We start from the raw sequence: 24,189 nt of genomic DNA on the forward strand, positions 1-24,189 counted from the left end.
TAACTGTAAATGACATTTTAAAAATAATACCATTTTTATTTTTGTTTATTTTATTATTTTTAAAAATATTTATTTTTGAGAGAGAGAGTGCGTGAGCATGGGAGGGGCAGAGAGAGATTGGGAGACACAGAATTCGAAGCAGGTTCCAGGCTCTTAGCTGTCAGCATAGACGGGGCTTGAACTCACAAACCACAAGATCATGACCTGAGCTGATGTCAGATGCTTAACTGACTGAGCCACCCAGGTGCCCCAAAACAATATCAGTTTTAAAAGTAACCTATTTCATTTTAGTTATGCCCATATTTACTACTTTGTTTTGTAGGTCAGTCTTCTTCCTTCTGGGATCATCTTTCTATCTAAAGTAGAGCTTATAGAAATTCTTATAATTAGGATTAGTTCATTGTAAACGTTCTCACTTTTAAATTATTGCTTGAAAATATTTTTATTTCATCCTTATTTTGGAAATACTGGTTTTACTGACACTTATTTTCTGTCAGCACTTTGAAGATTCTATTATCTTTTGCTTCCATTTTTCTGTTTTCTTCCTAAATCTAAATCTGAGAACTGTTTTTTGTTTTGTTTTGTTTTAATTAGTTCTATATAGTTTTCAATCACTATCTCTTTAAATGTTACGTATTTCCCATTTTCTCTATCATTTCCTTCTGGAACTCTGATTAGATCTACAATGGACCTTCTCTGTTCTCCATGTTAGTTCAACTTTCTTTCATATCACTTTTTTCTTGTGTTGCCCTCTGGCTAATTTCTGAAGATAGATCTTCAAGTTCACTAAGTCTTTAGCTGCTTTTAAAGGCTCATGTTTAGGGGCACCTGGGTGGCTCAGTTGGTTAAGTGTCTTGACTTCAGCTCAGGTCATGATCTCACCATTCCTGAGTTCGAGCCCAGCATCGGGCTCTGTGCTGACAGCTCGGAGCCTTGAGCCTGTTTCAGATTCTGTGTCTCCCTCTCTGTCTCTGCCCCTCCCCCACTCATGCTCTGTCTCTCTCTCAAGAATACATAACATTTAAAAAAAATTTTAAAGGCTTATTTTAACCATATCTATTGAGTTTCTAATTTTAAGTATTATATTTTTATCTCCAGAAGTTCTTCCCCCTGCCATCCCCTGCAACTGGCTTGTTTATTTTTGAGTCTCTTATTCTTTTGCCACAATTTTTAATGTCTTTTGTTTTTGTAAACAGTGTTTTTTTTTTTAAAGTCCTATTTCTGATAATTCTGTTTTCTGTATCTGTAACATTAGGTCTGATATGCAGTTGGTGTTTCTAGCTGACTCTTGCTCATGGTGCCTTATTCCTGACACGTTGCACTATTTTTGATTGTGAACTCATGTTCCTTGGAACTTTATCTGAGAGTTCTTTGAGGCCTGGATGAAAGTTAACATTCTTTTGCAGAGGGTATGCATTTACTTTACCAGATGCCTGAAAATGTGACAAACCCAGAGTCACTAAAACTAAATGTTCAGCTTGGGCTTTTTGAGCCCCACAGTTAGTTTGCATTTTGGCTCCTTATTTCTCTGCAATTTTGCTTCCTCATTTGCCCCCATGGATTTTCTTTACATTCCCATCAGCTCTAGCATGCATTTAAAAAGGATTTTAAAGATATCTGTTAATTTAGGTGTTCTTACTTAGTGAGTTTCTCTGGCCTTCTTGTTTGTCATTTTGCTAGAAATCAATGTCTTTATTATAGTTTTATTTTTGACAGTCCTATTTGTCTCCATGCAGGTTATATTTCCTTAGGACTGCATGCTCTAACTTCTTGTATCCTCTTGAGACTTTCTATGAACATAAGGTAGTCTTTGGTTTCCTTCTGTCTTTTTACTCAATTCATTAAGATAACCCCTGTCTTAGTCCTCATGTTGCTCCCCTTCCTTTGAACCTTATTCTCTTCTTTCTGTCTGTCCTTACAGAGAGAAGTCCTTGCTTCACGTACTGGGAGCCCAGATGGTTCTGTCCATTAGTGCATGGGCCCCTTTCTAATTTCAAACTTTTATAAAAGGGAGAAGAGAACAGTCTAAGGTTGCTGTGTCTTTACCTTGCCAGTTAGGAATCCAGCAGGATAGGAGAAGCAAGAAGGAAAGCAGAATCAGAGGCTTTTCCATGGGACTGAAAGGCTTGTTTTCTATGTTTGTTGTGGCAGCGAGGTGTTAACTAGCTAGGTCAGGGCCAAGGTCCTTGCCTGTCGGCTCCTACCTCCTACCATAAGGAGTTTCTGAAGTAAAGGAGAGCTGACCCTCTCCCGCCAGGCCCACAAGACAGGGGTGTTCTTTAGGGAGGTGTCAACAGTCTTGTGAGTGAATCCTCAACCTTGTGGTTCAGACACCTGATGAGCCCATTTTCTTTGGGCTGGATGCTTATTATTCAAGCCTCAAACTGAGGTTGCCAGTTTATGAGTTTATAGTGAGAAATACTTCTGCCCATGGGACATGACCTTGGATTGTGGTCCAGCCTGTGGTATCTTATAGGTTCAGCAGTTGGGAAGCCAAATTGTGATTAGAGATGAGTAAAGAATTAGAATGAGGAGAGATGGGTTCTGTGACTTGCAATTTAGCAGCAGCTGACCAAGATGGACAGATCCATCTATCTCCAAAGGTCGGGACCATCCCCTGAGGGTGCTGATGTGAACAACTGTCAACAGCCAACCCTTCGTTCTCTTGTATTTCCAGGCCTGGCCAATTCCTTGTTTTCACTTTCTTTCTCTGGTTGTATTAATACAGCCTACCCATTTAGGGTTAAGGCTTAGTGTAAGAGCCACTCTTCTGCTTTGAGGTGATTTTGCCTGTCCTTGCTCTGAACCACTATGCATTGATTTCACGGTCTAATTCTCCGAGGGCAGCCCCATTTCCCTTAATTCCAAGTTTTGGGGGAATGCCTCATTGCAGCTCATGAATACTGACAACAATTTATCCAAAGACTTTGAAGCAAAGGTTTTCTGAGCAAAGGAATCAATTACAGGGTGTGGCTCCCAAGTGAGGAAGCATTTCCAGAAGGCATCCGAGGCAGTTTGTCTCAGAACCTCACGGTTGCACCTTTGAACTTGAGAGTTCGAGGGGGAGTATTTTAACTTTAATAACACGAATGGTTTTACCTATACTTTGGTATCTAGCAGATGTGCTAATTAGGAAGATACTTCTCCTCTCTTTAAAGTAGGTTTCCTGAGGACATGTATTTGGCAATATTGGTTTAGCAAGAATTACTGTATGTGCTCGAAAGTACAAAACTGTACTTCTTTAAAAATATCTCCGGTTCAGATGTGTTGCCAGTGCAGCCTGGCCTCCCCCCACTCCCATTAGTTCTGATGAGGGAGGTTTGATGCCTGTCACTGCGTGTAATCTGGACCTTCCTTTGTGAGTCATTCCTTCTCTCATTTTCTCAGAGCAAATACAAATCGCCCATCAAATGACAAGTGAAGGCACAGGGGAGGCAAGGGGAGGGAAATCAGAGCCGAAATCTGTTAGCTATTTGGAGTAATTGGTTATTTGCTGTGTTTGCTGGTTGGGAAGCAGAGCACATACTTTACGGTCTCTCCTGTTACGGGGGCTGGAGTCACCCGCCGATATTGGATCCTCGTTGCCGGAGCCCTTGGCTCCGGGCGCCTTTCCCCTGCTTGGCATTCCTGTGGTCTCCTCGGGGGTGCGCCCCTCCTCCCTCGATGCACACTGCAGGGGGGACAGCCCGGGGTGAAACTTGTCTGGCAAACTCCAGGGCCTCATCAGGCAGGAGGAGGCCCCAGCCCCTTCAACCAGCTCTCCTTGTCTCTGCCTCCACCCCACCATACTCCTCTTTTCCCAAAAGGTCTTTCCCCTGGTTCATGGGGGACCTGTTTTCCCGTCCAGAGAAAAGGGGTTCATCGCTTCTCAGAGAAAAAATGCTCAGCTTTCTGTGGAAATCTGCAGGACAAGAAGTTCTCTCTGAGGTCTAATTATATGCTTTCCTACCCCTGACTGTCCTGTCCCTGTCCCCTCCTGCCCCCTAGTCTGGGTCAGGACAGTGCTTAGAACTTGGTACAGTGCTCATGGCTGAGTAAAAATCCCCCAAGTATACTCACTGAAGCTTATTAACCAACCCAGGGTCTTTAACACCTCTCTTACATTGACCGAGGGCTGGGGAAACCAGACTGAAGTAGCAGCAAGTTCAAAATAGGAAATATTTGAAAAGTAATGTGATTTTGTGTATGAAAATGCACACAGTAACTAGAAAGTAGGTTGACTTTGGCACATAGTAGGCTCCCCCAAAATACTTTTAAAATTGAATTTAAGATAGCTAAGATTAGTGTCTGTAGTTTGATGAATGCTTCAGCAGTCCTGGGAAAGCCTTCAAAAATAGTTTTTCTCTTAAGTAGATTGTTGGAACTCTTGCTAAGCAAAACCATCTACATAAGCAGAATGAAGAAGATAGGGAAAGCTTTTGCCCAGGCCCTACTGGAATCATCACAAATCCTGAATTAGTGATGTCTCATTGCTTTCTTCAGAGGTTAGAGGACTCTGATGGGACCTTCTTTTATTCACCCTGCTGGATAGATCCCCATTCCTCTAGGCTTCCTGCATGGGTATATGTGGTCATACTGTCCCTGGAGGACCAAGTCATGAGCTCATGTATCTTATCTACCGTAGACTCCAGGGTCGGGAGAGGGCTAGTAAGCTAGAATTCCCCAGAGGTTTTCCATTCCACTTGTGTCTCCCATCTGGAACAGGCCAATAGTCAAATTATCAGGCTCTGACCCTTCTCTGCTCACCATCTGCTTGACTTTGCTAGATTTCGGGCACACTTACTCACTGGGCCTTTTGGAAACAATTCAGCATTTTGGTTAAAGGTCTTCCCTTCCCTCCCACCTCTGCTGGTCCAGCTTGAAGTGAGAATAAGTGGAATAATGATCTCTACGACAGACACAGAGGCAGGACTACAGGGAGTGTGAACAAGAGGTTGAAAGCCTAGTGTTCCACTTGTGGAAATAATTAAGTGATTTTGTGATGGCTATGTAGAGTTCTGCTGAATCAACATGGTAGCTGGCTGTGGGCATATGTTTGTGTGGTTTGGGGGGGCATGAGAGGTTTAGTATGTATGGGGTGTGGCAGGTTTGAAATCAGGGTGCTTGCATGTCTGGGGGTTTGTCTGTCTATATGTACATAAGTGGTTGTGTGTTACGTCTGTGTTTGTATTTGTGTGTGCATGAGAAAATAGTCTCAGTTGCTCAAAACTTAGGACATTAATTAAAGAATTAGAGGCATCATATCATTATTCTAGTGATGCAGATGTTGAGTTTTGGGGCAGTGGTATTGGGGATGTTGGCCGTATCAACAAGGATATTTTTCATGGTAAACTTTATAGGTCATAAAGTCTCTTTGCAGACTTTGACTCACAGCCTCGCAGTAACCCCAGTGTTGGGTTCCATTATTACCATCTTGATGATAATGATTTATGCTAAGAGAGAAATCACTTTCAACCCAGTCTAGGGGTCAACCATAGGCAATGAAGGCCTGCTTAAAACTACTAAAAAAAATAGACTTCTGTTTTAGAGGTGGGTATGGGTAGTTCCATATAGTGACCCAAGCAAAGTTTAACATTACAACTTTGGTGATAAATGGATTTGACCAGGAATTTTTCTGTTTGACTCAACTGGTCATCCTGGGAGAGAACACCAGTGAGACCTCCCCCTCCCCCTTTCAGTTTTCCTCACTTCACAGAAAGGCAGGCTTAGAATTATTGTTGTCAATTTTGCTGTCTATATTCATGAAATGTGTTCAGCCCACTGAATGAAAATGGGAGGTTAAATGTTCAGAATGTGCTGTGCTGATTTGGGTCTTCAGAGGGATTAGGGTACCCATTACACTGGATCAAGCCCAGAGAAGCATGTCTTTGTTACAAAGCTCTGGTTGCTCAGGAACTGAATGCTGGCTATTAGCTGAAATTGGAGAGACTGCCAGTCCGTGCCTTGATCAGACTTACTTGCTTGGCTGGCTGAATGATGAGGGGCCTTGAACCTTGGGCATGGGGATATAAAGTTTTAACGGCCAGACTGCTTGCAAAAGCCTGAGATGACACTTAGCAGTCAAGCCTTTTGCATTTGTTTCTCCTGTTTGCCATGTTCCAAGACGGGATGCTTAGCTGTTGCAAAATGAGGTCAAGAGCACACTTGGAATCTGAGAACATATGGCGGTTACTCTTTTGGAGTTTTGGATTATGGGATTCCACTGACATCAGAGGGTTGGTTGGCTTTGACACATCAGGGTAAAGACTGGAAGAGAAGGAAGAAGTGGACTTGAAATAACTCTATCAGAAGACAAATTAGTGAAATAGCAGGAATGGTATTTTCAAGTCACGTCTGTGAGTGTGTTTAAAAACATAACTTTGTTTTTCTGTAATTCAACGTAATCTCCTTTTTAAGCCCATATTTTTCCTGATGGCAGAAAAGCCCTGGTGTCCTTCAATAGTTCAGGTTTAAGCTGAGTCAGTTTTGGGTTTTTCCTCCTTGTCCTTACCCTTGGGAGGCAGCTACATTCTGGGTTGAGCTTCCGTAATGTCATGGCCTCCATAGACAGGGTCCCCTGGTCACCAGTATGTGTCTGCCCTGTATCTATAGGCCCACTGATTTCTGGGTGCATGGACCACACAGACAATAGCTTATTATCTTGGGCCCAAGACCCTTTCAGATCCCCTGGCTCTCTCTCTCGACCAATTTTCAAGCCCTTCTGGGGGACACGTTACAATTTGGCAGCTGTTTCGTGACACTCTGGGGTCTACAGGAAATGCTGAGGGCTCCATGCCTCTCTCTCCCATGATGCCCATGCAGCCATCTCCGCCAAGTGCCTCATGTCCCAATGCTTCTGGAAACTTCTGGGCCTCCCTTTACCAGATCCCTGAAGTTAAGGAGGGGTCTCTTCCATATAAACTTCAGAGCTAACCTGGGGTCCAGGTGTGGGGATGCCTTATCGAAACTATCACAAATCTCTAGTTCTTTCTTCCACTCCTCCTCTACACTTTCATCTCCTCTGCAGAGTATGGGAAAACTGGCTGGACAAAACATCCTCTTAAACCTATTTTTTTTTAATAGCAATGTTATCTTCCTTTGGAAATTTAAAAGCCAAAGATCCTCCTTCATTCCCGCTGTTCAGGCATTCACATATTCGTCAAATATTTACTGAACTCAAAATATGTGCCAGGCAGTGTTCTAAGTACTGGGGATATAGTGTTAAAAAAGCTAAAGATCTCTGCCCTCATGGGGAAGGAGACACAACAAACTAATACCTAAGTAAAATATATGTAATGTCAGATGGTGATGGTTGCTGGGGAGAAAAAGCAAGGAAGAGGGGATAAGATTTGCTGGGGGAAGAGGTGGTCATTTAAAATATGGTGGTGGTGGATAAAGCAGATTGAATTTGAGTCAAGACTTGAAGGAGGTGAAGAAGTGACCCATGGATCTACAGGAGGAATAGAGCTCCTGGCAAGAGCATGAAGGTGTTGGAAGTGCTCAAGGGCCAAGCAGGCCACTGTGGCTGGACGAGCATGAATGAGGAGGAAAGACAAAGGGCATGAGGTCAGGGAGGTGAGGGGACTGCATCCCAGGAGGCTTAGCTTTGTCCTGAGTTGAGTTGGTGAATCACTGAAGGGATTGCACTGAGGGCTGATGCGTTCCGGCATGGGGCGGGGAGGGGGGGGGGGCGCGCTATTGTGTTGAGGATAGATTTGAGGGCAAGGGTGAAAGCAGGGAGGCCAGTTGAGAGACTGGTGTAATATTTCAGATAACAGAGAACAGGGTGGTAGTTATTTGGGAGAAGCGTCTGATTCTGAATATGTACTGAAGGTGGCACCAACGGGTTTGCTGTTAGACTGAACATGCGACATGAGGAAAGGACTCAAAAGGTGATTGCAGGGATTTTGGCTTGAGCATCTGGAAGGAAGGTGTGTCATTGACTTATCCGAGGAAGACTAGAAGGAGCAGGTGGGTGGAGGATGGTCAGGAATTGGCTTCTGGATGTGGTGCATTTGAGACACTTATTAGATGTCAGTGGGACAGGTGAAACGGGGGGGGGGGGCTGGAGTTCAGAGAAGTCATCCAGGCTGCAGAGAGCTCCGCGTGGGATTCATTAGCATCTTTGCCATTTAAAGATGTAAGTCTCAAGGGGAACCCCGGGGAGTGAGAGTGGATGGAGAGGAGAAGAGTTCTGAGCACAGAGCCCCGGGGCACTCAGATGACCAAAGGGTGAGTGACCAGGAAGAATCAGCAGAGATTGAGAAGGCTTGGCCGGTGACAGGGGAGGACACCACCCTGGTCCTCTGCCAGGCAAGGGGGATGTTTCAAGGGCAGAGGAGTGGCTGCCTGTATCAAATACTGCTGCTGGATTGATCACTGAAGTCACTGGTGACCTTGACAAGTTTTGGTTGAGCAGAGACAATGGAGAAACAGGAACTAGACACAAGTGTAGATTACTCTTTCTGTAAGTTTTTCTGTAAAAGGGAGAAAGAAATGAGCTGGGAGCCAAAGGAGAAAGTCAGAGAGTTTTCTTTGAATGACAGGGAACTAGTGTCACATGTTTGAATGCTGATGGAATGGCCCAGTAGAGATGCGAGTGGGATGGCCTGGGCGAGGGTGAGGAGGATCGTGGAGTGGTGTCCTTGAGCAGGCAGAGGGCACAGGACCCAGGGCATGAGTGCAGGAGTTGGCCTTGTGTTGGGGTGCAAACAGAGCATGTGTGGTGACAGGATGGAAGGCAGAATATGGTACAGATGCTGGTGAGGGCTCGTGGCAGTTCTTTTCTGACTGCTTCTGCTTTCCAAGGGAAGGAGGGTCACTGGCCAAGAGTGAGCAGAGGGAGGAGGTGCCCGGGGTCTGAGGACAAAGCAGAAAGTACCGGATGGTGGTGTTAGGGGACAGGAGAGTTCCAGGAGTGGGAAACTGAGGTGGGCGGATGGACAGCCCTGAGACCCACTTGAAGCAGTGACATGAACTTGGAGCCCCTGGTTTGCTCTTTCCCTCAGCCACATTGGGGCAGATGCGCAGTAGGGTTAACGGCAGGTTGGGCTGGCTGGAAGTATGATAGTGCCCCAGAGAGGGGCAAGGGAGTAGACACAGGGAGGATCAAAGGGGCAAACAGAGGATTGTAGAGGCAAAAAATAAACAAGTTGATGCACAAATTGTGATTCTGCTGCACATACAATTTCTGCCAAGGGGGTAGAGTTAGAAGAGGTTAGCCTGTGGGATGCAGGAAGAGAAGGGGAGACAAGAGCCACTGAGCGGCAGGACGGCTGGTGCAACTGGGAGTTAGGAAGGCACCCTGGGCTGTGCTCCTCACCAGCCATGGGTCTGCTGGGGAACCCCAGCCACTGGACACTGCCTGGAACTTTGAGGGATGACGAAATTGCAGCTGAGAGAGCTTCTCGAGGAAAAGTGGGTGTGCGAAGATTTAGGTCTTTTTTTGGTGATCGTTTGATTGTTCTTCTGAAAAAAAATTTAACTCTTATCTCCTTAGAGTACATGCTTGAGATTGCCGCTTTTGCTGTCATTTTAAAGGTTATAAGCTCGTATTTGGTCATTTGTTCTTTTTTATTTGAATGGTTTTATTGAGAGAATCCACGTAATAAAAGTTCCTATTTAGTGTACAATTCGATGTTTTTTAGTATATTCACGGAGTTGTGCAGCCATCACCATAATCAATTTTAGAATTTTTTTTTTATCTCTCCAAAGAGACCCTGTACCCAAGAGCAGTCATCTGCCATTTCCTCCCAACCACTTGCAGCCCCAGGCAACAACTCATCTACTTTTTGCCTCAGATTTGCCTATTCTGGACGTTTCATGTAAATAGAATCATACAATGTATGGTCTTTTTGTTTAACTTTCACTCGGCATCATGTTTTCGAGGTTCATCCATGCTGTGCATCAATTCGTCACTGCTTTTTATTGTCAAATAATATGCCGTTGTATGGATATATCTCATTTTCTTTACCCGTTCATCAATTGATGGGCATCTGGATTCTGCTGTTTGGCTGTTACGAATAACGCTGCCACAGACATTCCTGTACAAGTTTTGGTGGGGATGTAAGTTTTCCTTTCTGTTAGATATATAACTAGAAGTTCAACTGCTGGGTCGTAGGACAGCTCTCTGTTTAACCTTTTGAAGAACTGCCGGATTGTTTTCCAAAGTGACTGTACCATTTTATGTTCTCGTCAGCAGTGTTCCAATTTATCCACATCTTCACCAACACTTGTTCTGACTCTTTTATGATTGCCATCCTAGTGGGTGTGAAGTGTTTTCTCATGGGGGTTTTGATTTGCATTTCCCTTTTGGCTAATGATGAACACCTTTTCCCATGCTTATTATCTGCTTATCAACTTTGGAGGAATGTCTGTTTAAATGCACGGCTCCTTTTTTATTGGGTTATTTGTCTTTTTATTATTGAATTGTGCGAGTTCTCTATGTATTTTGGTGACACATCTCTTATCAGATAGATAATTGGTAAATATTTCCCCCTGTTCTGTGAATTATATTTTCATTTTCTTGGTGATTTTTTTTAAAGCATCCTGCTATTGCTCTTTACTTTAAAAATATTTAATTTTTAAAGTTGTGTAAGTAATACATGCACACAGTGAAGAATTACAAAATTCTGAGTGATGCACAAAAATAAAAGGAATAAACAAAATATCCATAATGTTATCATTCAGAGGTAACTGCTATGAACATTTAGGCTCTGGTCCTTTTATTAAAATGAAATCATGTTATTCATTTTTTAACCTTGTATCAATCTCATCAGTTGTGAATAGCTTTCCATATCAATAAAGCTATTTCAACAGCATAATTTTTTATGTCGCATAACATCTAATCATGTGGATGTTCAGTTTACCCAAACAGTTCCTTATTGATGGATGCTTAAGTTGTTTTCAATTTTTCACTATTATAAATGAAGTTAAATCTTTATGCCTGTCTATGATTACTTTCTTTGTTCTTTTTTTAAAGTTTATTATTTATTTATTTATTTATTTATTTATTTTGTTTAATGTGAAATTTATTGTCAAATTGGTTTCCATACAACACCCAGTGCTCATTCCAACAGGTGCCCTCCTCAATACCCATCACCCATCCTCCCCTCCCTCCCACTCCCTCAGATTGTTCTCAGTTTTTAGGAGTCTCTTATGGTTTGGCTCCCTCCCTAACTTTTTTTTTCCTTCCCCTCCCCCATGGTCTTCTGTTAAGTTTCTCAGGATCCACATAAGAATGAAACATATCGTATCTGTCTTCCTCTGTATGACTTATTTGACTTAGCATAACACTCTCCAGTTCCATCCATGTTGCCACAAAAGGCCATATTTCATTCTTTCTCACTGCCACATAGTGTTCCATTGTGTATATAGATTTCTAGAACAGCTTGTTGGGTCAGAGCATGTGCACACTTTTAAGGCTGTAGAGACATGCAGCCAAATTGCCTTCTGGAAAGACTGTGGCTAGCTATGTGCCTGCTGGCAGTTTGTGAGATAGCCAGTCCTTGGCCAAGAAGCTAACCCGGTCTGCACCAAAGAAACAACAATACCATGATCAGCGATAGCAATAAACACAGACATTGCACTTACGTGCTAGGCACTGTTCTAAGGTCCTTATACCAATTGACTCATCTATTCCTTGCCATAACTCTACCAAATTGGTACTATTATTTGTTCATTTTATAGATTATTAAGGCACAAAGAGGTTAAGTAGTTATCCAAGGTCACACAGGTAGGGGTGGCAGGATTTGAACTCTGCTAGTCTGGCTCCCAAGTTCCTGGTTCCCAAACCACCCTGATTTTCAACTTTCTAAAAAATTTTTTAAATGTTTTATTTATTTTTGAGACAGAGAGAAAGACAGAGAGAAGGAGGGAGGGAGAGAAGCCCAAGCAGGGGAAGGAGAGAGAGAGGGGGTAGACACAGAATCTGAAGCAGGCTCTAAGCTCCAAGCTGTCAGTGCAGAGCCCAACGTGGGGCTTGAACTCATGAATCGCAAGATCACAACCTGAGCTGAAGTCGGACATTTAACTGACTGAGCCGCCCAGGTGCCCCTCAAGTGATTTTTTATACCCACATCAATGAGAATTATTGGCAGAGGCAGCCCCATTTACAGAAGCCCAGAAGGGAGAATTTCTGGCACTATTATTGGCCATTGCTTTAAGATAGAAAGCTTCCTTTTCTTCTTAATTGAATGAAAACGAGTGAATGAGGGTGAATGAACTGAGAGTTTCCTTTAGGAATAACTGAAAAGTTTTCTCATTCCTTTCTCCCCATTTCATATTTGCACGTTATAGATCAGGGATTGGCAAACTTTTTCCTAAAGACCCATTGAGTAAATATTTTAGGTTTAGGGGACTTAAGGTCTCTGTCTCAACTACTCAACTCAGCTTTTGTAACTAAAAAGCGACCACAGACGTATTTAAATTACAAAAGCAGGTGGCTGGTGAATGGGCAATAGTTTGCGAATTTCTGTTATAGATGATCCTGTGGGTTTTCTCTCCTTCTTATTCAGTGACATTGAACCACTCCTGCATCCTGGAATAATCCAGCTTGACCATGGTAGATCTACTGCTGTGATCTATTCTTATCTTGAGAGCTTGTTTGGAGGTTCTAGCAGGGGAGCACAGCAACTCGTATACCCTTGATTGAAGAACGGTCCTCCTCTATCAGGGAAGGTTGTCATCTTCGACCGAGTGGAGCGCATAGCTTCAGGAGGGATGCACATGGAGCAGTGAGGGAGGAAGGGGACACCCGCCTAGCCAGCCAGATCAGCCACATCAACCCTGGTGATCAGTGGGGTGACAGATGTTGCAGCCAGATCGCCCTCACATCCTGTAATCTATTAATATCTTAATGACTGTTCAGGAATGGGGTTAATGTGTGTGTGTGTGTGTGTGTGTGTGTGTGTGTGTGTAAACCATGATTTATTCTTTGTTTAAAAAACATTTTTTTAATGTTTATTTATTTTTGAGAGAGAGAGATAGAGAGACAGATAGAGTGCAGGGCGGGGGGAGGGGCAGAGAAAGAGGGAGACACAGAATCGGAAGCAGGCTCCAGGCTCTGAGCTGTCAGCACAGAGCCTCATGTGGGGCTCAAACTGATGAACCTTGAGATCATGACCTGAGCCGAAGTCTGACACTTAACTGACTTGAGCCACCCAGGTGTCCCTGATTTATTCTTTGGAAGACTGATAGAACTTTATCCCAAAGGAACCAACTTGACCTGATATCTCTTTTAGGGTAGTTCTTTGAGAGCTTTTAGAGTTACTGATCTCTTCATGTATTCTATTACTTTTGAATCAATTTCAGGAATTTATATTCTTCTAGAAGATTTTCTGCTTCATCTGCATTTTTCATTTTGTCACTGGTTATGGTAAATCTTTTAATATTTTCATTCTCCCCATAATATCGTTTTATTTGATCTTTCTCGTTCCTAATGGTGTACCTACTTCTAAACATTAGATTTGATAAGTGTTTATTTTATTGGCCTTTTGAAAGTTTGCTCTGAGATTTAATTATAAATTATAATATTTTCCTTTTTTAATATATTAATTTCTACCTATCATTTTCAAATTTTGGTCTTCCTATTTTTCATTTTCTAATTTCTTGAGCTATCAGATGATTTGTTTTCATTCTCTTTGTATAAATGCAAGAGCATTTGAGACTGAATTTGAGACAGACTTAGCTATAATCCACAAATTTGGGGGCATAAGCCTCTCACTATTGGTATTTTCTAAGTATCTATGATTTTAGGTTTGGTTTTCTCTTTGACCCAGGAAGGTTGTAAGAGTGTGGCTCTAAATCTTTAAAAGGTTCATGTTTTTAATTCTTAAATTTCTCATTAGTTTTCAGTTTTATGCATTATGGTCAAAGAGACGTTATTGAGCTTTGCTTGTGGCTTTTAATTTTTTCTAAGTGCTCCAGTGGTGCCGGAAAAGAAGGTATATTTTCTATTTTTAGATCCCATAATGTTGTCTTCTTAATTGACATTGTTAATGGTATTATTCAGATTCTCTGTCTCCATACTATTTTTTTTTTTTTTAATTTACTTGGTTTTTCAAGACCGCGGGAAGTGTAACAACTTTCCCACAACTACTGTCCTTCTGTTAGTGCTTCTGTTATTTCATTGTACAGAACACACTGGTCCGTTGCCTATTTGTGCCTGACTCTGAGCCTGAATCATACACTCAAATCTTTAAGTATCCGTGCTGGGGAAGAAAATAAAGACTTAGGAGGAATCAGACAGCTAAACTGACTTCCAGTCTAACTCTTTCTACCTGTATGCACATATATATGCCTGTGTGTTAGTGTGTGTATTTTTGTGGGGGTGTATGTTCATTGCAGTATATACATGTCTCTTGGGCATGTCTGTATAAATATATTTTTCTGTGTTATGAGCTTGATATATATGTCTGCATATGTTTATTCACCCACGGCATATTTTTCTTTAAATTGAACTTAAAATATCAGGGCTAGGGTTGGCCTTGTTCTATGCTGGCTTTTTCTAGAGTGGTTACAAGCCAGAAAGCTCTGCTACACTGTACCTTAACCCATCTGAATGGCTTTTCCTCTCTCCTGGCTGCAGAAGCCCCTCCTGGTAAGTGGGTCTAACAGTGACTGTGTAGACTCAGCCTTGCTCTGATACCTACTCTCTGTGCTGTGTGTCTGGGGATCACATTTTGGCCACTCAGTGGTATTAGGGCCACACTGTCAGGACGGGTGGAGACTTTGAGAACTTCATCCTATCCTCTCCCCATGGTGCCTGTTCAGGTACCCTTGGCCTGGTTCCAGCCTGTTCTCACCCTTAATAAGCCAGAACTCAAAGGACTGAGCATTAAAGGGAGCCACTGCCATTTCCAGAAACTCAGTGATAGACATTCAGTTGACTTTATAGAATCAGAGCAGACTTTGGGGAGATTTAGCATATTCCCTCATACAGAGGAGGAAAAGCAAGCTCCAGATGCGCTCTGCTAACACCTCATCCTTGGCCCTGCCCACTGAACTGGGTGAGTTTTAATGGTATTGATGGGCACAGACTGAGCGCCCAGCTCCAGGCAGGGTTTGGAGGGAGACCTGAGGAAGAGTGACCATCCCAGCTTCAGGAAGCTTGCTGACTCCCTGGGTGATAGGACACACAGGTAGGACACGGCTGGAGGAGCATTCTAGACACAGAGCTGAGAGGACCTGTAGACCCACCATGTGCAGGTGAGGAGACCAGTGTGTGCCACAACAGACCTGTCCATCTTTTCCTACAAATATGAGTAAGCAGAGAAGGACAGGGCAGAGAGTGGGTTGTCACAAACTTCTTTTCTTTTAGATAGTGTTCCATTTGAATAATGAATGGGTGCTTAGTAAGCATTTGTTGGCTTTAGGGACTCTGTCTTGATTTGACCTTGGGAGGGCTAAGTTCTGATTTCCGATGCTTTTTTCTTTTTCTGGGGTTGGGGAGGCAGGACGACTCTTTGAGGTCTGAGTTTTCCCTGGGTCTACCGCATTTTATTCATAAATGACACATTGTTGACATTTTCCTCCAAAGGGTTACTGTATGTACCTTCTGATTTCAGCCTCGGTCTGTCCCTGGAATGGAGGGGGCACCGTGATGATAACGTCCACATCACAGAGAGGAGAAGGGAGGCCGGGGAGCTTAACAGAATTACACAATAATGGGGGGCAGAGCAGGGCTGGAGCCTCTGCCTCTCAATGCCACGCAGGTGCTGTGGTCTGATCTGTGCAGTCTGTCCCTGGAGAGGTGGGGAGTTGCGGCTCTCTGCTCCCGTGAACTCAACTCCTCAGGAGAGCTTGGAAGTGCACACCAGCCCATCAGCCTTGCTAGGTGTCTGGTCCAGAAGGACCTTGCTTGGCAAGTTCTGTGTCTGAAGTGATCTCTTTCTTTCTCCCCACTCAGGAGGAGGAGTTCATCGACTGGTGGAGCAAATTCTTTGCCTCCACAGGGGAGAGGGAAAAGTGTGGCCAGTACTTGGAGAAGGGCTTTGACACTCTAAAGGTGAGGCCTTTACACAGTGTGCTCTTCAGTCTAACAGCCCCTGGGCATATGCAGTGGAGGGGGGGAGGGGCACAGGAAGACAATACATATGCATGTGTGTCACCTCCTTTGAACACATGTATCCAAAGGATCTCCTCATTTGGTGCCGTGAGGGCTAATGAATCCTGATGAGCTAATTGAGGTGAGAGAGGTCACCCCTGATTTAGGGCAAGAAGTCAGTGTGGGCTGGAACAATGAAGAAAGTACTTTTGGAAGAATGTTGAAAAATACTGAAGTATTTATGGATGAAATCATGCCTGGCCTGGGATTTGTTTTACAATGCTAAAGAAAAAAAAAAAAAGAAGTAGAAAAGAAAGAAAGGAAGGAAGGAAAGGAAAGGAAAAGAAAGGGGAAGATAGATAGATGATGTGAGTGGCCCTCTGGTAGATTTTCAAAATATTAAAAATTGTTGAAATTGCAAAATATTTAAAATTGTTAAAACTTGAGGATGGATACTTAGGGATTTGTTATACTATTCTGTTTTTTAAAGTTATTTGAACATTTCTATAATAAAAAAATTGTATTAAAATAAGAGGAAAGTCAGCTTGAGAATGGAGCTCTGATTCCTTCACCCCTACAATTGGAACAGAAATTGCTTAGCAAATATAAAAATATGGTAAACTTCGTTTCTGTGAAAAAAAAAAGCAAAGAAAAGCCCCCAAAACAATCCAACCAAACAAAAACAGCCAGGGATGAGTCAGCCAAATTCTGGTATTTTGAGGAAATTCCACAAATACAATTATGCTTTTTAAAAGTAGACTGCTTTAAAAAAAGATAACCAGAGGTGACTCAAAGTTACACCCCAAAGGAATCGTAGAAGGTCCTGGAGAGGGTTGCCAAATAAATTCAGGATGCTCAGTTACACTTGAATTGCAGAAAAATAATGAATAATAATTTATTGTAAGTATCTTGTATAATGGTTAGATAAATATGTCTTATGCCTCAAATATTACATGAGACATACTTATCTAACAAAATTATTTGTTATTTATTTGAAATTCAAATTTGAGTGGGTGTTCTGTATTTTGCTATGCTCTGTCTGGCAAGCCTCCTTAGAGAAGGTATGCAAGGACTGTTAGATGCAGGGAGGTGCCCTGAGGAGCACCCGGAAGGGGACCAGATGAACAGGATTTGAGGCCAGTTCGAGTGGTGGGTGGTCTGGGCTTCCAGGTAGTTCTGCTGGCTAAAACCCTTTGGTGGCCACTCTGGAGGATGATTCCACAAGGTGGCAAGAATTGTCTCTGATAGATTGGGGGCCTCTGAGTGAATGGTGCCAGGAAGCCTGGAAGTGCAGAGATGAAGCCTCAGGCAGTGGCAGTGGCTCTGAAGACATAGTCTTCCTGAGGCAGCAAATTCTTCGTTGACTTGCAGTTGGGTGTGTGAGGTTGGGCAAAGAGACTGAACTATTTGTGTACCAGGAAGAAGGTCCGACACATTGGGTCTGGCATGTGGTACTGTGGCCTTGCCAGAAAATGAGAGAAACCAAGAATGAGGACTCCTGCCAGTGTGGCCCATGGCCCTGGCCCCTTTGCTGCTCCCTCAGATGCTGGACATAGAATTGGCACCCAGCCCTCCAGCCTGACCTCTCCGAGGAGATCTCTGACAGTGTCCACGTGAACATGGACCGTCCAAAACAATAGGCATTCAACCTGTTTCGGGTGGGGTGGGGAGGATGGTTGGAACCAGACCTGGAAGGAAAACTTGTCCTTTAAGGATAAGTAAATAGAAAAAACCACCACCACTACCACCACCACCACCACCACCACCACCACCACCACCACCACCATGAGTTTTTGAAAAATAGCCTATAGCATTCTGGAGAGAATGGAGAACACAATGGGTAGAGGAAAAAAAAAACCCATATTTTAGAAATTACTAGCATGGGGGAAAATACAACCTATAATCTCAGTAGCAAAAGATAGAAAACAAAAGATACAAACAAGAAAGCACAAAAACCAGAAATCATAGAAAAACACAACAGAAAAAGAATAAAACATATTTGTTTTCCTAATAAATGAAAATGGATTAAACTCCTCTATTAAGCGATAAGGACTTTCAGACTAAATCAAATTCAAAACTCATTAGACTGTCCTTAGGAGGTATGTCTAAAACAGTACAACTTAGATTGGCTAAAAAATAAATGTTATGGCAAACAAAATAAGGTAAGTGCAGATAAAAGAGAAACAGAATTTAAAGTAAAAAGCAAAGGAAACAAAATGGGTGTTTTATATAAATAAAAAATACACATCTTAGTGAGAAAACACCCAAACATTTATGTACAGGACAGTAGAGCTTAGACATATTTAAAGCAAAAATGGTAGGAATATATATATGAAATGAGAGAAATTAAAGTTGCAGTGGGAATTTTAATGCATCTCTCTCCCAGGCAGATGAAGCAACAAGTAAATAAATAAGTAAATAAGAGGTCTGAATAACAAGGTAAAATATTTTTTAAGCTACATAAAAACTAGCCTTAAAATAGGGAATGAAAAATAATAAAAAAATAGAGAATACATTTTTTCCTAATGCTCAGAGAATATTTACAAAACCTGATCACATATTAGTTTAGCAATAAATTACCAAAAGCAGAAATCATACAAGACAGATTAAAATGCAATAAAATGAGAAGTTAATAACAAAAGTTTAAGCAAAAAGACCAACCACTTGGACATTTAAAAAGTATTTTATTGAGACTTCCAGTATGAACATGGCTGCATAAGTCAGCATTTTCCCCCTTTTCTTCTGGAAATCATTCAAACCCACAAACTCCATTTTCAGTAAAAGTTGGAAACAAATAAAACCCGCAGACTCCAAAATACATGTAAGGGCTGTCCAAAGGCAACCAAGATTGGGTAGAAGCCAGTAGGCAGTAGATGAAGAGAAAACGATAAAGGTCATAGTGGTAGCAGGTCTCAGAAAGCCCCATCCTTACCAATAAAAGAATGTTGAGAATTAATTAAGACAGGTTATAGGCACATGGGTGCTTATTATCTGTTATCTTTACTTTTGTGTGTCCTTAAAAACTTTCATAATAAGTAGTTAAAAAATATAGTTCCTGAAGCAGAGATTTCACTATGGAATATAAAAGTTATCCCCCTTTGTTCGCAGTAATGGATATGGGAACTTTGGAGTAAGGTTCAGGCTGAAGATAAATGCTCCTTAGACCTGGTCTGGTTCAGAGAAGCAGAGAAGGTGGAGCAACCCAAGAATCACACAGATGAGCCATATTTGCGGGAAGCAGTCTGCCTCTTTGAGAGGAGCAAAAGAAATAATCAGGCTAGAAAAATCCAACACCTTTCATGATGAGTAATAATAAAAGAACTCTCAGGGCATTAATTAAAAAATACTATGAAAAAGAGAAAATACAAATCAAAACTTAGAGAAGAGGATATATACCCACCAGGCAAATTTTTCCAGGGAGCAGATGAAATGAAATATTTTGCTGTGAACTTTTCAGAAGTAGGACAGTCAGAATCCAAAGCAGAGATGAAAGAACTCAAGGGATGGTGCGAGGAGGAGACCTGATATGTGAACTGGTATGATTCAGGAAAGGAGAACACAGCAGTTTGGAAGGGGCATAGGCACACAGGAAGGGGCAGAGGACAGAAATGATGGAAGTCAGCAAAAGGATATGGAAATAAAAAACAGAAGTATAAAACAATAAAGAGAAAATAACAGATATAGAAGTCAGGGAAAAGAGATCCAACACTTGCATAATTGGAGTCTCGGAGAAAGACAACCAAAACAGTGAACTAAAACAAAAGACACTTAAGAGTGTATAGAATGTCACTGGAGTGAAGGAATACCTGAATATACATACTCTTAAGGTCCACTGTGTGTCAGGAAAAATCAACCCAGATCGGTCAACCCTGAGATGTATCCTGGTATATGTTATTGGACTTTGGAGATAAAGAATTTTTGTGGTAGTCATACCTTTTTCTCTTCTTTTCTCTCTTTAAATGACTTTAAATTAAGTCATTTTAAAGTAAGAAATAAATCAAGGTGGCTTCAGTTTCTCCACAACAACATTTAATACTCAATGACAGTAAAACACCATGTGTAAAATCATCAAGGAAAGAAAGGGTGGCCCAGGATTTACATTCAGCCAAGCTGCACTTCAGGCACAACAGCTACAGACACCCAAGTGGCATATTCAGAAACTGGGGATATGGGTCTCATGCCCCCATCTTGAGGAAGTTCTAGGGAATGAACTCTGTTGGGAGATAATGGGGAAAGCCAGAACGAAGGGACAGGTTGTGATCATATTTTACCTTTGACCTATACTGAAAATAAATGGCAGGATTAGGGTAACAGGACAGAATATAAATATGTATGGTGAAGTTATGGAAGTGACAAAACTGACAAAACTTAGGCACAGAAGGAGGAGAGATGATGGCATACAGAGTAAGGACATGGATTGTCATGTTGTAGAATAAATAGAGTTGACAGATTGTATTTAAAACTGGCAAATAAAATAACAGGAGCATAAGTAAATTATAAGCAAATAGTACAGAGTAAATACTAAGGAAGACAATACTGCCTGAATCTGAGAGAGGGAGGGGGAGGGAGATAAAATTCCATTATTTTACTATTGCTATAGTAGGGAACTCATAAATACTGCCCCTAAAGACATAAATACTTAGAGAATTACTAGTATATGTAAATCTATAATAATATTAGAATATAAACGCAGCTCATCCTAGATGTCAGAAACACACACACACACACACACACACACACACACACACACACACACTAGACCATGCAGGCAAAGATTTTTAAAAAATTGATGAAGTTGGGAAATGTAACATAAACATATTATATGACTACATAAATATAAATATAAACCCAGATCAAACATATCTATCATATCAGTGCATATCATATCAATCATTCATTAATTACAAAATTTAAATCCGATCTCAAGAGATTCATGAAGGTTGAAAATAAAAGATTGTGAAAATGTGTGCCTGGCAAATGCAAATGAAAAAAAAGCAGAAGTCACAGTTGTACTATTAGATGAGAGCAGATTCAGGTACCCCAAATGAATGAGACAAAGAATAACATTAAATGGTGCCATTCCAAGAGGTGACAGCTATGAAAATACGTATGTGCTAAATAACACAATATCAATATTTACAAAACAGAAGTTACAGGAGACAAAGGAAGAAATAGTAGGTAGGGAGAGATTTATTTTTCTCTCCTCTTGGTTCATGTCAGGTCAAGGGGGCACAAACGTAAGAGGATATAGAGAACTGGCCTAGTCATTCACCTGATTGAACCCCGTAGCCTGAAAATAGAGACTATGCCTTTGGCACAGTTACAAAGATTAAACACGTAACAGGCCATGAAGAAAACTTTAATAAAGTTCAAAAAGTGGCATACCACTGACAATGTTTTTGATTATAATGCCACAAAATGAGAACTTATTTTTTTTAAGTTTATGTATTTATTTTGAGGGAGAGACAGAACAAGTGGGGGAGGGGCAGAGAGAGAGAGAGAGAGAGAAAGAGAGAGAGACAGAGAGAATCCCAAGCAGGCTCTGTGCTGTCAGTGCAGAGCCCAATGTGGGGTTCAAACTCATGAGCCGTGAGATCATGACCTGAGCCAAAACCAAGAGTTGGACACCTCACGAGCCACCAAGGTGCCCCAAATGAGAATTTATAATAACAAAATCAAAAGCCCAAAAGTTCTCTTCTATCTAGACAATTAAAACACACACACACACACACACACACACACACACACACACACACCTCTGTTTTAACAGTTCTTGGTAGAAGAGAAAATATAAACCCACCCTGGCAGATTATCTAGGAAATGATGATAAAATGCTGCCTATTAGAACTTGCTGGTTATAGCTAAAGCAGCATTCAGAGGAAATTTGTAGCCTTAAAAGCTTAATTAAAACAAAAGAATGAAAAAAACCATCTAGCTCTTGGATCAAATAATAAAAAGAAAACTGTCATTATGGCATGCCAAGAAAATGAATATGATAATGTTCAAATAATCAAAACAAATGGATAAATGCCAAGGCAGTAGTGAGCAGAGGCAATTTCATAGCATTAAGCATTTTCCTTATCAGGACAGAGGGAGCCAAGTAAAGAAAGCTTCAACTGATCAAGTTACAAAGAACAGAAAGAAAAAAAAAAAACACCCTGAGAATAGTAGGAAGAACAAAATAATAAAAATAAAAGCAGAAATAAGGAACTGGAACAGAGGATATGGTAGAATTGACAAATTAAAGAACTGTCCTTTGAAAGAAATAAACTATGCAAATGGGTCAAGAGCACACTCAAAATGACACATGTCAAATATTAACCAAATAACTGGTTGTTATTTTTGAGAATCAAAATGTAAGGGAATAATAATATTTACTTTATATTTACTCATATGGCTAATTTTTAACAATGAATCCGCCTCCACTTGCATCATTAAAGATTTCTTGGAAGGAACAGAACTCGGTCCAGGCCTAAATGAGAAATAATACTCAGCAATATGAAAAAGGAATTTACCTGAAGTGTCTTGTCTATCAGTTTCAGGTATAACCAACTTAGCATGTATGTTAAGGTCTTCTGTTTTGAATATTTGTATATTTATTTTGAGAGCGAGCAGGGGAGGGGCAGAGAGAGAGAAAGGGAGAGCGAGAATCCCAAGCAGGCTCCGCATTCAGCACGGAGTCCTGCACGGCGCTTGATCTCAATGACTGCAAGATCACGACCTGAGCTGAAATCAAGAGTTCGATGCTTAATCACTTAAGCCAACCGGGCACCCCTGTATATTAAGTTTTTAATAGCATTAACTGTTAGGTACATTTAATCATCTATAATAGGAAACTCTTGCTTCATTTAAACCTAAGCAATTCCAAAACACTAGCATGTAAAAGTGAGTGGGAATTAAAGGGGAATGAAATCGATAAATCAGGTTCACAAATTTAAAGTCGTGTTCAAAAGTCATTGTTGGCCAGGTCTGGTACCGCTGCCATCCGGGCATCCTGGACAGTGAGCATTTGTGGCTTGAAATGCAGACCTGTAAACTTTCTAGAGTTCTGTTGCGATCTTCAGATAACATTCAAGTTAGCTTTTCACTTATTTGTTTGATTTTATTCTCTTAAAAAAATACACCACCCTATGTACATGATGACTCCTAGATACCTAGAACATTGGATTAAACAGAAAACTGTTCCCTAGTGATGCTGAACAGAGCCTTCCCCTTTTCCTCCCTTCTCCTGTCACTTCTGTCCCTCACCTTTCTCTCTCTTTACTCTCCACTATTTGCATTCTTTAACCTCTGCCTTTGTGCTTTCCTTCTCTGCCCTCTTTGTTCTTGGCCTTTGACCTTCACCTCTCCTGCCTGCCTTTGCTTCTTGAATTTGCAAATGGCCTTTTTCCTTCATTTTCTTCTCCATGCCTTCTCATTCTTCTTCACTTGAATACTGTCATGTTTCCTCTTTCTTTGCTGACCCTTTTTTTTCTCTTTCCTTTGTCTCCTCCTCTTGTCCCCACATGTGGCAGGTCTATGACACACAACTGGAGAATGTGGAAGCCTTCGAGGGCCTGTCTGACTTTTGTAACACCTTCAAGCTCTACCGGGGCAAGACTCAGGAGGAGACCGAAGACCCATCTGTTATTGGGGAGTTCAAGGTAAGTCCTTGAGGACTTGTCCCAAACTGGGAGGCCTAAGACTGTGAAGTAAGTGAAGGGGGCAGGAGCAGCAATACTGTAGTAACTACAGTAATGACCGTGGTGTTGATGTTGGTGACCGTGTGGGTGACGGAGGTGGTCACAGTGAGGGTGATGCTGTTGATGCTGTTGACACTGTTGATGCATCCCTTTAGGGATGGCGGTGGGCTTGGTGGTCCCTGGTGAGATGACTGACAGAGATGAGGGTAATTAATGGTCATGATGGTGTTTATGTTGGTGACAGTGATGATGAATGAGTTGGCCCCTCATTCTTTTCAGGGCCTCTTCAAAATCTATCCCCTCCCAGAGGACCCTGCCATTCCCATGCCCCCAAGACAGTTCCACCAACTGGCTGCCCAGGGGCCTCAGGAGTGCCTTGTCCGCATCTACATCATCCGAGCATTCGGCCTGCAGCCCAAGGACCCCAATGGGAAGGTAACATTCCTGGGACTCTCACCTCTTCCCGAACGGCAGGCAGGGGTA

The 24,189-nt window shown here is 41.8% G+C and overlaps 1 protein-coding gene across 4 annotated transcripts in view; it reads left to right on the forward strand.

Annotated features, from left to right (window-relative positions):
- Nucleotides 1–24,189, forward strand: part of DYSF (dysferlin) — a 225,763-nt gene that overhangs the window by 175,378 nt on the left and 26,196 nt on the right. For all 4 annotated transcript variants that reach the window (XM_047069397.1, XM_047069398.1, XM_047069395.1 and 1 more), the window contains 3 exons: nt 15,887–15,985; nt 23,539–23,667; nt 23,986–24,141. In XM_047069397.1, the coding sequence (XP_046925353.1) occupies nt 15,887–15,985; nt 23,539–23,667; nt 23,986–24,141 (384 nt within the window). The remainder of the gene's footprint in view (nt 1–15,886; nt 15,986–23,538; nt 23,668–23,985; nt 24,142–24,189) is intronic.

This window comes from Lynx rufus, unplaced genomic scaffold (assembly GCF_022079265.1).
Source record: "Lynx rufus isolate CCGP_SWC_20201006 ecotype Redwood Valley unplaced genomic scaffold, mLynRuf1.p SCAF_8, whole genome shotgun sequence".
In the NCBI taxonomy this organism is placed as follows: domain Eukaryota; kingdom Metazoa; phylum Chordata; class Mammalia; order Carnivora; family Felidae; genus Lynx; species Lynx rufus.